This window comes from Pseudophryne corroboree, chromosome 1, assembly GCF_028390025.1.
Source record: "Pseudophryne corroboree isolate aPseCor3 chromosome 1, aPseCor3.hap2, whole genome shotgun sequence".
NCBI lineage: Eukaryota > Metazoa > Chordata > Amphibia > Anura > Myobatrachidae > Pseudophryne > Pseudophryne corroboree.
The window spans coordinates 472,470,908-472,489,071 of record NC_086444.1 but is presented as its reverse complement, the minus strand read 5'-3'; the positions used below and the strand labels follow the sequence as shown (position 1 = coordinate 472,489,071).

At 48.4% G+C, this 18,164-nt stretch overlaps 1 protein-coding gene across 7 annotated transcripts in view; it reads right to left on the bottom strand.

Moving 5' to 3' along the window:
• Window positions 1–18,164, bottom strand: part of CDC14B (cell division cycle 14B) — a 358,395-nt gene that overhangs the window by 155,832 nt on the left and 184,399 nt on the right. For all 7 annotated transcript variants that reach the window (XM_063913731.1, XM_063913732.1, XM_063913730.1 and 4 more), the window contains exon 3: window positions 5,435–5,510. In XM_063913731.1, the coding sequence (XP_063769801.1) occupies window positions 5,435–5,510 (76 nt within the window). The remainder of the gene's footprint in view (window positions 1–5,434; window positions 5,511–18,164) is intronic.

The window sequence follows — 18,164 nt, the reverse complement described above, 5'->3', positions numbered from 1 at the left end:
ATTCTTATTTTCTCTAACGTCCTAGTGGATGCTGGGGACTCCGTCAGGACCATGGGGATTATACCAAAGCTCCCAAACGGGCGGGAGAGTGCGGATGACTCTGCAGCACCGAATGAGAGAACTCCAGGTCCTCCTTAGCCAGAGTATCAAAATTTGTAAAATTTTACAAACGTGTTCTCCCCTGACCACGTAGCTGCTCGGCAAAGTTGTAATGCCGAGACTCCTCGGGCAGCCGCCCAGGATGAGCCCACCTTCCTTGTGGAATGGGCATCTACATATTTCGTCTGTGGCAGGCCTGCCACAGAATGTGCAAGCTGAATTGTACTACAAATCCAGCGTGCAATAGACTGCTTAGAAGCATGAGCACCCAGCTTGTTGGGTGTATACAGTATAAACAGCAAGTCAGACTTTCTGACTCCAGCCGTCCTAACTATATATATACATATATATATATTTTTAGGGCCCTGACCACGTCTAGTAACTTGGAGTCCTCCAAGTCCCTAGTAGCCGCAGGCACCACAAGAGGTTGTTTCAGGTGAAAACGCTGACACCCCTTTATGAAGAAACTGGAGACGAGTCCCAGTTCTGTCCCGTTCAAATGGAAAATTTTAATATGGGCTTTTGTAAGACAAAGCCGCCCATTCTGACAATCGCCTGGCCGAGGCCAGGGCTAACAACATGGTCACTTCCCATGTGAGATATTTGTCAACAGCATGGTCACTTTCCATGTGAGATATTTCAAATCCACAGATTTGAGCGGTTCAAACCAATATGATTTTAAGAAATCCCAACACTATGTTGAGATCTCACGGTGCCCCTAGGGGCACAAAAAAGCTGTATATGCAATACATCCTTTACAATCTGGACTTCAGGAACTGAAGTCAATTCTTTCTGGAAGAAAATCTACAGGGCCGAAATTTAAATGTTAATGAACCCCAATTTGAGGTCCAAAACACTCCTGTTTTCAGGAAGTGTAGAAATCGACCTAGTTGAATTTCCGTCGTGGAGCCTTCCTGGCCTCACCCACGCAACATATTTTCACCACATGTGGTGATGACGTTGTGCGGTCACCTCCTTCCTGGCTTTGACCAGGGTAGGTATGACCTCTTATGGAATGCCTTTTCCCCTCAGGATCCGGCATTCAACCGCCATGCCGTCAAACGCAGCCGCGGTAAGTCTTGGAATAGACATGGTACTTGCTGAATCAAGTCCCTTCTTAGCTCCCCAGGCCCTTAGTCCTCTGTGAGCATTTCTTGAAGTTCCGGGTACCAAGTCCCTCTTGGCCAATCCGGAGCCACTAGTATAGTTCATACTCCTCTATGTCTTATAATTCTCAATACCCTGGTTATGAGAAACAGAGGAGGGAACACATACACAGACTGGTACACCCACGGTGTTACCAGAACATCCACAGCTATCGCCTGAAGGTCTCATGACCTGGCGGAATACCTGTCCCGTTTTTTGTTCGGGCGGGACGCCATCATGTCCACCTTTGGTCTTTGCCAACGGTCCACAATCATGTTGAAAAACTTCCCTATGAAGTTTCCACTCTCCCGGGTGGAGGTCATGCCTGCTGAGGAAGTCTGCTTCCCAGTCGTCCACTCCCGGAAAGAACACTGCTGACAGTGCTATCACATGATTTTCCGCCTAGCGAAAAATCCTTGCAGTTTTCACTGCCCTCCTGCTTCTTGTGCCGCCCTTCTGTTTACGTGGGCGACTGCCGTGATGTTATCCCACTGGATCAATACCGGCTGACCTTGAAGCAGAGGTCTAGCTAAGTTTAGAGCATTATAAAATTGCTCTAAGCTTATTTATGCGGAGAGAATTCTCCAGACTTAATCACACTTCCCTGGAAATTTTTTCCCTGTGTGACTGTTCCCCAGCCTCTCAGGCTGGCCTCCGTGGTCACCGGCATCCAATCCTGAATGCCGAATCTGCGGCCCTCTAGAAGATGAGCACTCTGTAATCACCACAGGAGAGACACCCTTTTCCTTGGATATAGGGTTATCCGCTGATGCATCTGAGGATGCGATCCGGACCATTTGTCCAGCAGATCCCACTGAAGAGTTCTTGCGGGAAATCTGCCGAATGGAATTGCTTCGTAATAAGCCACCATTTTTACCAGGACTCTTGTGCAATGATGCACTGACACTTTTCCTGGTTTTAGGAGGATCCCGATTAGCTCGGATAACTCCCTGGTTTTCTCCACTGGGAGAAACACGTTTTTCTGGACTGTGTCCAGAATCTTCCCTAGGAACAGTAGACGTGTCGTCGGAAAAAGCTGCGATTTTGGAATATTTAGAATCCACTCGTGCTGTCGTAGAACTACTTAAGATAGTGCTACTCCGACCTCCAACTGTTCTCTGGACCTTGCCCTTATCAGGAAAGCGTCCATGTTTCTTTTAAGAAAAATCATCATTCCGGCCATTACCTTGGTAAAGACCCGGGGCGCCGTGGACAATCCAAACGGCAGCGTCTGAACTGATAGTGACAGTTCTGTACCAGGAACCTGAAGTACCCTTGGTGAGAAGGGCAAATTTGGACCTGTAGGTAAACGTCCCTGATATCCAGTGACATCATATCGTCCCCTTCTTCCTGGTTCGCTATCACTGCTCCGAGTGACTCCATCTTGATTTGAACGCTTGTATGTAAGTGTTCAAATATTTCAGATCTCACCGAGCCGGTTGGCTTCAGTACCACAATATAGTGTGGAATACTACCCCCTTCCTTGTTGTAAGAAGGGTACTTTGATTATCACCTGCTGGGAATACAGCCTGTGAATTGTGTGAGGGGGAGACGTCTCGAATTTCCAATGTACACCTGGGATATTACATGTAGGATCCCGGAGTTCCCTTGCGAGTGTTGCTGAAACTCTTGAGATGACCCCCTACCGCACCTGAGTCCGCTTGTACGGCCCCAGCGTTATGCTGCGGACTTGGCAGAAGCCGTGAGGAGCTTCTGTTCCTGGGAATGAGCTGCTTGCTGCAGTCTTCTTCCCTTTCCTCTCCCCCTGGGCAGATATGACTGGCCTTCGCCCGCCTGCCCGTATGGGGACGAAAGGACTGAGACTGAAAAGACTGTGTCCTTTTCTGCCAGTATGTGACTCGGGGTAACAAAAGGTGGATTTTTCAGCTGTTGCCATGGCCACCAGGTCCAATGGACCGCCCCTTTATACGGCAATACTTCCATATGCCGTCTGGAATCTGCCTCACCTGACCACCGTCGTGTCTTCGTCTGGCAGATATGTACATCACATTTACTCTTGATGCCAGAATGCAAATATGCCTCTGCGCATCACACATATATAGAAATGCATCCTTAAAATGCTCTATAGACAATAAAATCCTGTCCCTGTCAAGGGTATCAAAATTTTCAGTCAGGAAATCCGACCAAGCCCCCTCAGCGCTGCACATCCAGGCTGAGGCGATTGCTGGTCGTAGTATAACACCAGTATGTGTGTATATACTGTTATGATATTTTCCAGCTTCCTATCAGCTGGCTCCTTGAGGGCGGCCGTATCTGGAAACGGTAACGCCATGTTTTTTATAAGCGTGTGAGCGCCTTGTCCACCCTAAGGTGTGTTTTCCAACTCGCCCTTACTACTGGCGGGAAAAAGGGTATACCGCCCATAACTTTCTGTCGGAGGAACCCCACGTATCATCACACACTTCATTTAATTTATCTGATTCAGGCAAAACTACAAGTAGTTTATTCCCACCCTACAAAATACCCTTATTTGTGGTACTTGTGGTATCAGAAATACGTAACACCTCCTTCATTGCCCTTAACATGTAACTTGTGGCCCTAAAGGAAAAATACGTTTGTTTCTTCACCGTCGACACTGGGGTCAGTGTCCGTGTCAGTGTCTGTCGACCGACTGAGGTAAATGGGCGTTTTTACAAGCCCCTGACGGTGTCTGAGACGCCTGGACCGATACTAATTTGTCCGCCGGCTGTCTCATGTCGTCAACCGGCTTGCAGCGTGTTGACATTATCACGTAATTCCATAAGTAAGCCATCCATTCTGGTGTCGACTCCCTAGAGAGTGACATCACCATTACAGGCAATTTTCTCCGTCTCCTCACCAACATTTTCCTCATACATGTCGACACACACGTACCGACCTACAGCACACACATACAGGGAATGCTCTGATAGAGGACAGGACCCACTAGCCCTTTGGGGAGACAGAGGGAGAGTTTGCCAGCACACACCAAAAGCGCCATAATGTATATAACAACCCTAGAAGGTGTTGTTTCTATATATGGGCTCTTAATATATAATTATATCGCCAATTTATGCCCCCCTTCTCTTTAACCCTGTTTCTGTAGTGCAGGGGAGAGTGGGAGCCTTCCTCACCAGCGGAGCTGGTCAGGAAAATGGCGCTGAGTGCTGAGGAGAATAAGCTCCGCCCCTTTCACGGCGGGCTTTTCTCCCGGTTATTAGGAAAACTGGCCTGGGTTAAATACATACATATAGCCTTAATGGCTATATGTGATGTATTTATTTGCCTCTAAGGTAATCTATATTGCTGCCCAGGGCGCCCCCAGCAGCGCCCTGCACCCTCCGTGACCGAGATCAGTGAGCCGTGTAGCAACAATGGCGCACAGCTGCAGTGCTGTGCGCTACCTTCATGACGACTGAGGAGTCTTCTGCCGCCTGTTTCCGGACCTCCGTTCTGCCGTTCTTCAGCGTCTGTAAGGGGGATCGGCGGCGCGGCTCCGGGACGAACCCCAGGCTGACCTGTGTTCCGACTCCCTCTGGAGCTCAGTGTCCAGTAGCCTAAGACTTCAATCCTCCTGCACGCAGGTGAGTTGCAAGTCTCTCCCCTAAGTCCCTCGTTGCAGTGATCCTGTCGCCAGCAGGAATCACTGATTAGAAACCTAAAAAAAAACTTTTCTAAACAGCTCTTTAAGAGAGCCACCTAGATTGCACCCTCTCGGACGGGCACAAAAACCTAACTGAGGCTTGGAGGAGGGTCATAGGGGGAGGAGCCAGTACACACCATGTGACCTAAAAGCTTTTTTAGATGTGCCCTGTCTCCTGCGGAGCCCGCTATTCCCCATGGTCCTGACGGAGTCCCCAGCATCCACTAGGACGTTAGAGAAAGAATATATAAAAAAATGGACAGATTCTAGAGATGAAGTGGTACATGGTCTACAGTTGTGCAAACTTCACAGAACCACAACCAGTTACCTAACCCTATTTCCAACAAGCAGCAGTAGCACAGTCAGAGGCAAACATAAGTATTCCAAGCTTAGGAATTGTGACATTTCATTAATACCACTGATCATCCCACATGGCCAGATGACCTGTAGTGCTGCTTTTCAATCTTCCATACACAAGGCCTCACAAAGGGTCTGCTGACATGCGCAGATATAGCCATGACCCATTCCTTGCATAACCACTGACAAGTCCTGCCTAATATAACTCACCTTCAGTTTTCTATTTACGTTAAGGCAGTATTTGTACAGCATGCCTAGATTAAGGGGTCCGAAGTCCGCATAGAAGCTAGAAGATAAAATGACTGGAGTTACAAACAAACTTTAAATGGGTAGAAGATGTACATGTATAAATCAGTTATGCAGTAGCTATTTGGTTTGTGATCTACAGCAGCTGTACAATGATGCAGACGCAGACTTGTGTAATAGATACTCCACTTCTTATTACCTTTAGTTCAAATGAGGATTGTGTTAGTCAATGGGGATGGAGACACAGGGGCTGATTCTGAGTCGGACACAGCTGCGGCTGCTCTTGCATCCTTTGTCACAGTCACGTCTTTATGCTAATGCCTCTACAGAGCCCTTCTCTAATGTACATCTGTGCTTCCATATGTGTAATGGCTGGGATGCCCACCGTCAGCATCCATAGACCTTGAAATAATGCAGAGTCTTAGCCTGAGCATGGTCTCCTATGTGAGCTGTTGAGCTTTTAGGCATGCAAGCCTGTGACACTCCCACTACCTGTGTGTGTCTTTTCAGCCTCACCCGGTAATGCACCATTCACTGCCTATACAGTTCTTCATATGCAAGTCTGAATCTGTACTGCGCTTCTGTATGAACACCATCGGGACACACGCACAACGAGACTCAGACACCAGAATGTCAGCTCAGCATCCAACAGGCTCACAATACGCTCACATCTAGGCAACAAATGCTGTCTTACTATTACATAAGCTTGTTATCAGCACATGCTCATTTAGCAATATTAATCAAAGCATTTTCTATTCCAAATATTGCTTTAATCACATGCAGTAAAGATTACATTGTTAGGATTTTACTATTATTTAGCTTTTTACTCCATGAGAAATACGGAATGTGACTAGGTAGTATAAATAAGCAAATTATTTTTTTATATAGGTGCAGCAGTCATGTATTTGCATAGTGCTTCAAAGTAATGACGTATCATTTCTAATCTGTTTTTACACATCTTGATGTTGTCAGCAAAGAGAGACTTATCAAGTACTAAACATCACTTTTCTTTGTAATGTATTAGTTTAAGCATAATTAGAGAGTTTCAGAAAGTGAGAGATTTGGTAAGGTTTTTCAGGTTTTTTTTTTTAAAGTGGCAATCATTTACACAGCAAAACCAGGTTGATTTTGCGGTGTAAATAATTGCCCCCTTACATATTAAAAAAAAAAAAAAAAATTACCAAATCTCTCACTTTTTGAGACGCTCACTATATTACATTTGTCCCCTCAAGTGTTATCTGCTCCACCAGAATGTTCAGGAAAGCACTTAGGAGGATATTCAATTAGCAGAGAAAGTTTACATGGGTTAAAAAAATAAGAATTTACTTACCGATAATTCTATTTCTCGTAGTCCGTAGTGGATGCTGGGGACTCCGTCAGGACCATGGGGAACAGCGGCTCCGCAGGAGACAGGGCACAAAAATAAAGCTTTAGGATTAGGTGGTGTGTACTGGCTCCTCCCCCTATGACCCTCCTCCAAGCCTCAGTTAGGATACTGTGCCCGGACGAGCGTACACAATAAGGAAGGATATTGAATCCCGGGTAAGACTCATACCAGCCACACCAATCACACCGTATAACTTGTGATCTGAACCCAGTTAACAGTATGACAAACGTAGGAGCCTCTGAACAGACGGCTCACAACAATAACAACCCGAATTTGTTTGTAACAATAACTATGTACAAGTATTGCAGACAATCCGCACTTGGGATGGGCGCCCAGCATCCACTACGGACTACGAGAAATAGAATTATCGGTAAGTAAATTCTTATTTTCTCTAACGTCCTAAGTGGATGCTGGGGACTCCGTCAGGACCATGGGGATTATACCAAAGCTCCCAAACGGGCGGGAGAGTGCGGATGACTCTGCAGCACCGAATGAGAGAACTCAAGGTCCTCCTCAGCCAGGGTATCAAATTTGTAGAATTTTGCAAACGTGTTTGCCCCTGACCAAGTAGCCGCTCGGCAGAGTTGTAATGCCGAGACCCCCCGGGCAGCCGCCCAGGATGAGCCCACTTTCCTTGTGGAATGGGCCTTGACAGATTTAGGTTGTGGCAAGCCTGCCACAGAATGTGCAAGTTGAATTGTGCTACAAATCCAACGAGCAATCGTCTGCTTAGAAGCAGGAGCACCCATCTTGTTGGGTGCATACAATATAAACAGTGAGTCAGACTTTCTGACTCCCGCCGTTCTTGAAATATATATTTTCAATGCCCGGACCACGTCCAACAACTTGGAATCCTCCAAATCGTTAGTAGCCGCAGGCACCACAATAGGCTGGTTCAGGTGAAACGCTGACACCACCTTAGGCAGAAAATGAGGACGCGTCCGCAGTTCTGCCCTGTCCGTATGGAAAATCAGATATGGGCTCTTATATGATAAAGCCGCCAATTCTGATACTCTCCTGGCTGAAGCCAGGGCCAGTAGCATGGTTACTTTCCATGTAAGATACTTCAACTCCACCGATTTGAGCGGCTCAAACCAATGGGATTTGAGAAAATCCAAGACTACATTAAGATCCCACGGTGCCACTGGGGGCACAACCGGGGGCTGTATATGTAGTACTCTTTTTACAAAAGTCTGGACTTCAGGAACTGAAGCCAATTCTTTCTGGAAGAAAATCGACAGGGCCGAAATTTGAACCTTAATGGACCCCAATTTGAGGCCCATAGACAATCCTGTTTGCAGGAAATGTAGGAATCGACCCAGTTGAAATTCCTCCGTGGGGGCCTTCCTGGCCTCACACCACGCAACATATTTTCTCCAAATGCGGTGATAATGTTGTGCAGTCACCTCCTTCCTGGCTTTTACCAGTGTAGGAATGACCTCTTCCGGAATGCCTTTTTCCCTTAGAATTCGGCGTTCAACCGCCATGCCGTCAAACGCAGCCGCGGTAAGTCTTGGAATAGACACGGTCCCTGTTGAAGCAGGTCCCGTCTTAGAGGTAGAGGCCACGGATCCTCCGTGAGCATCTCTTGAAGTTCCGGGTACCAAGTTCTTCTTGGCCAATCCGGAGCCACTAGTATCGTTCTTACTCCCTTTTGCCGTATAATTCTCAGTACTTTTGGTATGAGAGGCAGAGGAGGGAACACATACACTGACTGGAACACCCACGGTGTTACCAGAGCGTCCACAGCTATTGCCTGAGGGTCTCTTGACCTGGCGCAATACCTGTCCAGTTTTTTGTTGAGGCGGGACGCCATCATATCCACCATTGGTTTTTCCCAACGGTTCACAATCATGTGGAAGACTTCTGGATGAAGTCCCCACTCTCCCGGGTGTAGATCGTGTCTGCTGAGGAAGTCTGCTTCCCAGTTGTCCACTCCCGGAATGAATACTGCTGACAGTGCTATCACATGATCTTCCGCCCAGCGAAGAATCCTTGCAGCTTCTGCCATGCTGTCCTGCTTCTTGTGCCGCCCTGTCTGTTTACGTGGGCGACTGCCGTGATGTTGTCCGACTGGATCAACACCGGCTGACCCTGAAGCAGGGGTTTTGCCAGACTTAGAGCATTGTAAATCGCTCTTAGCTCCAGTATATTTATGTGAAGAGACATCTCCAGGCTTGACCATACTCCCTGGAAGTTTCTTCCCTGTGTGACCGCTCCCCAGCCTCTCAGACTGGCATCCGTAGTCACCAGGACCCAGTCCTGTATGCCGAATCTGCGGCCCTCTAACAGATGAGCACTCTGCAACCACCACAGAAGAGACACCCTTGTCCGTGGCGATAAGGTTATCCGCTGATGCATCTGCAGATGTGATCCGGACCATTTGTCCAGCAGATCCCACTGAAAAGTTCGTGCGTGGAATCTGCCGAATGGAATCGCTTCGTAAGAAGCCACCATCTTTCCCAGGACTCTTGTGCATTGATGCACAGACACTTTCCCAAGTTTTAGGAGGTTCCTGACAAGTTCGGATAACTCCCTGGCTTTCTCCTCCGGAAGAAACACCTTTTTCTGAACCGTGTCCAGAATCATTCCCAGGAACAGCAGACGTGTCGTCGGGGTCAACTGAGATTTTGGAAAATTCAGAATCCACCCGTGTTGTTGCAGCACTAGTCGGGTTAGTGCTACTCCGTCCTCCAGCTGTTCTCTGGACCTTGCCCTTATCAGGAGATCGTCCAAGTAAGGGATAATTAATACGCCTCTTCTTCGCAGAAGAATCATCATTTCGGCCATTACCTTGGTAAAGACCCGAGGTGCCGTGGACAATCCAAACGGCAGCGTCTGAAACTGATAATGACAGTTTTGCACCACGAACCTGAGGTACCCTTGATGTGAAGGGCAAATTGGGACATGCAGGTAAGCATCCTTTATGTCCAGGGACACCATAAAGTCCCCTTCTTCCAGATTCGCTATCACTGCTCTGAGTGACTCCATCTTGAACTTGAATTTTTGTATGTACAGGTTCAAAGATTTCAGATTTAGAATAGGTCTTACCGAGACGTCCGGCTTCGGTACCACAAATAGCGTGGAGTAATACCCCTTTCCCTGTTGTAGGAGGGGTACCTTGACTATCACCTGCTGAGAAAACAGCTTGTGAATGGCTTCCAATACCGTCGCCCTGTCTGAGGGAGACGTTGGCAAAGCAGACTTTAGGAACCTGCGAGGGGGAGACTTCTCGAATTCCAACCTGTAACCCTGAGATACTACCTGCAGGATCCAGGGGTCCACCTGTGAGCAAGCCCACTGTGCGCTGAAATTCTTGAGTCGACCCCCCACCGCTCCTGAGTCCGCTTGTAAGGCCCCAGCGTCATGCTGAGGGCTTTGCAGAACCCTGAGAGGGCTTCTGTTCCTGGGCAGGGGCTGCTTGCTGCCCTCTCTTACCCCTTCCTCTGCCCCGAGGCAGATATGACTGTCCTTTTGTCCGCTTGTTCTTATAGGACCGAAAGGACTGCGGCTGAAAAGACGGTGTCTTTTTCTGTTGGGAGGGGGTCTGAGGTAAAAAGGTGGGTTTTCCGGCAGTTGCCGTGGCCACCAGATCCGATAGACCGACGCCAAATAATTCCTCCCCTTTATACGGCAATATTTCCATATGTGGTTTGGAATCCGCATCACCTGACCACTGTCGCGTCCATAAACTCCTTCTGGCAGATATGGACATCGCATTTACTCTCGATGCCAGAGTGCAAATATCTCTCTGAGCATCTCGCATATAAAGGAAAGCATCCTTTAATTGCTCTATAGTCAATAAAATACTGTCCCTATCCAGGGTATCAATATTTTCAGTCAGGGAATCCAACCAGACGACCCCAGCACTGCACATCCAGGCTGAGGCGATGGCTGGTCGCAGTATAACACCAGTATGTGTGTATATACTTTTTAGGGTAGTTTCCAGTCTCCTATCAGCTGGATCCCTGAGGGCGGCCGTATCAGGAGACGGTAACGCCACTTGTTTTGATAAGCGTGTGAGCGCCTTATCCACCCTAGGGGGTGTTTCCCAGCGCGCCCTAACCTCTGGCGGGAAAGGGTATAATGCTAATAACTTTTTTGAAATTAGCACTTTTCTATCTGGGTTAACCCACGCTTCATCACATACATCATTTAATTCCTCTGATTCAGGAAAAACTACAGGTAGTTTTTTCACCCCCCACATAATACCCCTTTTTGTGGTACTTGCAGTATCAGAGATATGCAAAGCCTCCTTCATTGCCGTGATCATATAACGTGTGGCCCTACTTGAAAATACGTTTGTTTCATCACCGTCGACACTAGATTCAGTGTCTGTGTCTGGGTCTGTGTCGACCGACTGAGGTAAAGGGCGCTTTACAGCCCCTGATGGTGTCTGAGACGCCTGGGCAGGTACTAACTGGTTTGCCGGCCGTCTCATGTCGTCAACTGATTTTTGTAATGTGCTGACATTATCACGTAATTCCATAAACAAAGCCATCCATTCCGGTGTCGACTCCCTGGGGGGTGACATCACCATTATCGGCAATTGCTCTGCCTCCACACCAACATCGTCCTCATACATGTCGACACACACGTACCGACACACAGCAGACACACAGGGAATGCTCTTATCGAAGACAGGACCCCACTAGCCCTTTGGGGAGACAGAGGGAGAGTTTGCCAGCACACACCCAAGCGCTATAATATATATGGGAACAACCTTATATAAGTGTTGTTCCTTATAGCAGCTTAAATATATCAAAATATCGCCAAAAAATGCCCCCCCCTCTCTGTTTTACCCTGTTTCTGTAGTGCAGTGCAGGGGAGAGTCCTGGGAGCCTTCCTCACAGCGGAGCTGATCAGGAAAATGGCGCTGTGTGCTGAGGAGAATAAGCCCCGCCCCCTATTTCGGCGGGCTTTTCTCCCGGAGTTTTAGATATCTGGCATGGGTTAAATACATACATATAGCCTCAACGGCTATATGTGATGTATTCTTTTGCCATAAAGGTATTAAATATTGCTGCCCAGGGCGCCCCCAGCAGCGCCCTGCACCCTCCGTGACCGCTTGGTGTGAAGTGTGTGACAACAATGGCGCACAGCTGCAGTGCTGTGCGCTACCTTCATGAAGACTGAAGAGCCTTCTGCCGCCTGTTTCCGGACCTTCAATCTTCAGCATCTGTAAGGGGGGTCGGCGGCGCGGCTCCGGGACGAACCCCAGGGTGAGACCTGTGTTCCGACTCCCTCTGGAGCTAATGGTGTCCAGTAGCCTAAGAATCCAATCCATCCTGCACGCAAGTGAGTTGAAATTCTCTCCCCTAAGTCCCTCGATGCAGTGAGCCTGTTGCCAGCAGGACTCACTGAAAATAAAAAACCTAAAAACTTTTTCTAAGCAGCTCTTTAGGAGAGCCACCTAGATTGCACCCTGCTCGGACGGGCACAAAAACCTAACTGAGGCTTGGAGGAGGGTCATAGGGGGAGGAGCCAGTACACACCACCTAATCCTAAAGCTTTATTTTTGTGCCCTGTCTCCTGCGGAGCCGCTGTTCCCCATGGTCCTGACGGAGTCCCCAGCATCCACTTAGGACGTTAGAGAAAATAAGAATTTACTTACCGATAATTCTATTTCTCGGAGTCCGTAGTGGATGCTGGGGTTCCTGAAAGGACCATGGGGAATAGCGGCTCCGCAGGAGACAGGGCACAAAAGTAAAGCTTTCCGATCAGGTGGTGTGCACTGGCTCCTCCCCCTATGACCCTCCTCCAAGCCAGTTAGGTACTCTGCCCGGACGAGCGTACACAATAAGGGAGGAATTTTGAATCCCGGGTAAGACTCATACCAGCCACACCAATCACACCGTACAACTTGTGATCTAAACCCAGTTAACAGTATGATAACAGCGGAGCCTCTGAAAAGATGGCTCACAACAATAATAACCCGATTTTTGTAACTATGTACAAGTATTGCAGATAATCCGCACTTGGGATGGGCGCCCAGCATCCACTACGGACTCCGAGAAATAGAATTATCGGTAAGTAAATTCTTATTTTCTCTATCGTCCTAGTGGATGCTGGGGTTCCTGAAAGGACCATGGGGATTATACCAAAGCTCCCAAACGGGCGGGAGAGTGCGGATGACTCTGCAGCACCGAATGAGAGAACTCCAGGTCCTCCTTAGCCAGGGTATCAAATTTGTAGAATTTAGCAAACGTGTTTGCCCCTGACCAAGTAGCTGCTCGGCAAAGTTGTAAAGCCGAGACCCCTCGGGCAGCCGCCCAAGATGAGCCCACCTTCCTTGTGGAATGGGCATTTACATATTTTGGCTGTGGCAGGCCTGCCACAGAATGTGCAAGCTGAATTGTATTACACATCCAACTAGCAATAGTCTGCTTAAAGCAAGAGCACCCAGTTTGTTGGGTGCATACAGGATAACAGCAAGTCAGTTTTCCTGACTCCAGCCGTCCTGGAACATATTTTCAGGGCCCTGACAACATCTAGCAACTTGGAGTCCTCCAAGTCCCTAGTAGGTGCAAGGCACCACAATAAGCTGGTTCAGGTGAAACACTGACACCACCTTAGGGAGAGAACTGGGGACGAGTCCGCAGCTCTGCCCTGTCCGAATGGACAAACAGATATGGGCTTTTTTGAGAAAAAACCACCAATTTGACACTCGCCTGGTCCAGGCCAGGGCCAAGAGCATGGTCACTTTTCATGTGAGATGCTTCAAATCCACAGATTTGACTGGTTTTAAACCAATGTGATTTGAGGAATCTCAGAACTACGTTGAGATCCCACAGTGCCACTGGAGGCACAAAAGGGGGTTGTATATGCAATACTCCCTTGACAAACTTCTGGACTTCAGGAACTGAAGCCAATTCTTTCTGGAAGAAAATCGACAGGGCCGAAATTTGAACCTTAATGGACCCCAATTTGAGGCCCATAGACACTCCTGTTTGCAGGAAATGCAGGAAACGACCGAGTTGAAATTTCTTTGTGGGGCCTTCCTGGCCTCACACCACGCAACATATTTTCGCCACATGTGGTGATAATGTTGTGCGGTCACCTCCTTTCTGACTTTGACCAGGGTAGGAATGACCTCTTCCGGAATGCCTTTTTCCCTTAGGATCCGGCTTTCCACCGCCATGCGGACAAACGCAGCTGCGGTAAGTCTTGGAACAGACATGGTACTTGCTGAAGCAAGTCCCTTCTTAGTGGCAGAGGCCATAAGACCTCTGTAAGCATCTCTTGAAGTTCCGGGTACCAAGTCCTTCTTGGCCAATCCGGAGCCATGAGTATAGTTCTTACTCCTCTACGTCTTATAATTCTCAGCACCTTAGGTATGAGAAGCAGAGGAGGGAACACATACACCGACTGGTACACCCACGGTGTTACCAGAACGTCCACAGCTATTGCCTGAGGGTCTCTTGACCTGGCGCAATACCTGTCCCGTTTTTTGTTCAGACGGGACGCCATCATGTCCACCTTTGGTATTTCCCAACGGTTTACAATCATGTGGAAAAAACTTCCCGATGAAGTTTCCACTCTCCCGGGTGGAGGTCGTGCTGAGGAAGTCTGCTTCCCAGTTTCCATTCCCGGGATGAAACACTGCTGACAGTGCTATCACATGATTTTCCGCCCAGCGAAAAGTCCTTGCAGTTTTTGCCATTGCCCTCCTGCTTCTTGTGTCGCCCTGTCTGTTTACGTGGGCGACTGCCGTGATGTTTTTCCCACTGGATCAATACCGGCTGACCTTGAAGCAGAGGTCTTGCTAAGCTTAGAGCATTATAAATTTACCCTTAGCTCCAGTATATTTATGTGGAGAAAAGTCTCCAGACTTGATCACACTCCCTGGAAATTTTTTCCTTGTGTGACTGCTCCCCAGCCTCTCGGGCTGGGCTCCGTGGTCACCAGCATCCAATCCTGAATGCCGAATCTGCGGCCCTCTAGAAGATGAGCACTCTATAACCACCACAGGAGAGACACCCTTGTCCTTGGATATAGGGTTATCCGCTGATGCATCTGAAGATGCGATCCGGACCATTTGTCCAGCAGATCCCACTGAAAAGTTCTTGCGTGAAATCTGCCGAATGGAATTGCTTCGTAGGAAGCCACCATTTTTACCAGGACCCTTGTGCAATGATGCACTGTTTTTAGGAGGTTCCTGACTAGCTCGGATAACTCCCTGGCTTTCTCTTCCGGGAGAAACACCTTTTTCTGGACTGTGTCCAGAATCATCCCTAGGCACAGCAGACGTTTCGTCGGGATCAGCTGCGATTTTGGAATATTTAGAATCCACCCGTGCTGTTGTAGCAGTATCCTAGATAGTGCTACTCCGACCTCCAACTGTTCCCTGGACTATGCCCTTATCAGGAGATCGTCCAAGTAAGGGATAATTAAGACGCCTTTTCTTCGAAGAAGAATCATCATTTCGGCCATTACCTTGGTAAAGACCCGGGGTGCCGCGGACAATCCAAACGGCAGCGTCTGAAACTGATAGTGACAGTTCTGCACCACGAACCTGAGGTACCCTTAGTAAGAAGGGCAAATTTGGGACATAGAGGTAAGCATCCCTGATGTCCCGGGACACTATATAGTCCCCTTCTTCCTGGTTCGTTATCACTGCTCTGAGTGACTCCATCTTGATTTGAACCTTTGTAAGTGTTCAAAAATTTTTTTAGAATAAGTCTCACCTAGCCTTCTGGCTTCAGTACCACAATATAGTGTGGAATAATACCCCTTTTCTTATAGTAGGAGGGGTAATTTAATTATCACCTGCTGGGAATACAGCTTGTGAATTTTTTCCCATACTGCCTCCTTGTCGGAGGGAGACCTTGGTAAAGCAGACTTCAGGAGCCTGCGAAGGGGAAACGTCTCGACATTCCAATCTGTACCCCTGGGATACTACTTGTAGGATCCAGGGGTCCTGTATGGTCTCAGCGCCCTGCTGAGAACTTGTCAGAAGCGGTGGAACGCTTCTGTTCCTGGGAATGGGCTGCCTGCTGCAGTCTTCTTCCCTTTCCTCTATCCCTGGGCAGATATGATCTTATAGGGACGAAAGGACTGAGGCTGAAAAGACGGTGTCTTTTTCTGCAGAGATGTGACTTAGGGTAAAAACGGTGGATTTTCCAGCAGTTGCCGTGGCCACCAGGTCCGATGGACCGACCCCAAATAACTCCTCTTCCTTTATACGGCAATACACCTTTGTGCCGGTTGGAATCTGCATCACCTGACCACTGTCGTGTCCATAACATCTTCTGGCAGTTATGGACATCGCATTTACTCTTGATGCCAGAGTGCAAATATCCCTCTGTGCATCTCGCATATATAGAAATGCATCCTTTAAATGCTCTTTAGTCAATAAAATACTGTCCCTGTCAAGGGTATCAATATTTTTAGTCAGGGAATCCGACCAAGCCACCCCAGCTCTGCACATCCAGGCTGAGGCGATCGCTGGTCGCAGTATAACACCAGTATGTGTGTATATACTTTTTATGATATTTTCCAGCCTCCTGTCAGCTGGTCCTTGAGGACGGCCCTATCTATAGACGGTACCGCCACTTGTTTTGATAAGCGTGTGAGCGCCTTATCCACCCTAAGGGGTGTTTCCCAACGCGCCCTAACTTCTGGCGGGAAAGGGTATACCGCCCATAATTTTCTATCGGGGGGAACCCACGCATCATCACACACTTTATTTAATTTATCTGATTCAGGAAAAACTATGGTAGTTTTTTCACATCCCACATAATACCCTCTTTTGTGGTACTTGTAGTATCAGAAATATGTAACACCTCCTTCATTGCCTTTAACGTGTGGCCCTAATAAGGAATACGTTTGTTTATTCACCGTCGACACTGGATTCAGTGTCCCTGTCTGTGTCTGTGTCGACCGACTAAAGTAAACGGGCGTTTTAAAACCCTGACGGTGTTTTTGAGACGTCTGGACCGGTACTAATTGTTTGTCGGCCGTCTCATGTCGTCAACCGACCTTGCAGCGTGTTGACATTATCACGTAATTCCCTAAATAAGCCATCCATTCCGGTGTCGACTCCCTAGAGAGTGACATCACCATTACAGGCAATTGCTCCGCCTCCTCACCAACATCGTCCTCCTACATGTCGACACACACGTACCGACATACAGCACACACACAGGGAATGCTCTGATAGAGGACAGGACCCACTAGCCCTTTGGAGAGACAGAGGGAGAGTTTGCCAGCACACACCAAAAACGCTATAATTATATAGGGACAACCTTATATAAGTGTTTTCCCTTATAGCATCTTTTTTATATATTTCTAACGCCAAATTAGTGCCCCCCCTCTCTGTTTCAACCCTGTTTCTGTAGTGCAGTGCAGGGGAGAGCCTGGGAGCCTTCCCTCCAGCCTTTCTGTGAGGGAAAATGGCGCTGTGTGCTGAGGAGATAGGCCCCGCCCCTTTTTCGGCGGCCTCGTCTCCCGCTCTTAACGGATTTTGGCAGGGGTTAAATATCTCCATATAGCCTCCGGAGGCTATATGTGAGGTATTTTTAGCCAAAATAGGTATTCATTTGCCTCCCAGGGCGCCCCCCTCCCAGCGCCCTGCACCCTCAGTGACTGCCGTGTGAAGTGTGCTGAGAGGAAAATGGCGCACAGCTGCAGTGCTGTGCGCTACCTTTAGAAGACTGAGGAGTCTTCTGCCGCCGATTCTGGACCTCTTCTTACTTCAGCATCTGCAAGGGGGCCGGCGGCAAGGCTCCGGTGACCATCCAGGCTGTACCTGTGATCGTCCCTCTGGAGCTGATGTCCAGTAGCCAAGAAGCGAATCCATCCTGCACGCAGGTGAGTTCACTTCTTCTCCCCTAAGTCCCTCGTTGCAGTGATCCTGTTGCCAGCAGGACTCACTGTAAAATAAAAAACCTAAGCTAAACTTTTCTAAGCAGCTCTTTAGGAGAGCCACCTAGATTGCACCCTTCTCGGCCGGGCACAAAAATCTAACTGGCTTGGAGGAGGGTCATAGGGGGAGGAGCCAGTGCACACCACCTGATCGGAAAGCTTTACTTTTGTGCCCTGTCTCCTGCGGAGCCGCTATTCCCCATGGTCCTTTCAGGAACCCCAGCATCCACTAGGACGATAGAGAAATAAGAATTTACTTACCGATAATTCTATTTCTCATAGTCCGTAGTGGATGCTGGGGACTCCGTAAGGACCATGGGGAATAGCGGCTCCGCAGGAGACTGGGCACATCTAAAGAAAGCTTTAGGACTAACTGGTGTGCACTGGCTCCTCCCCCTATGACCCTCCTCCAAGCCTCAGTTAGGATACTGTGCCCGGACG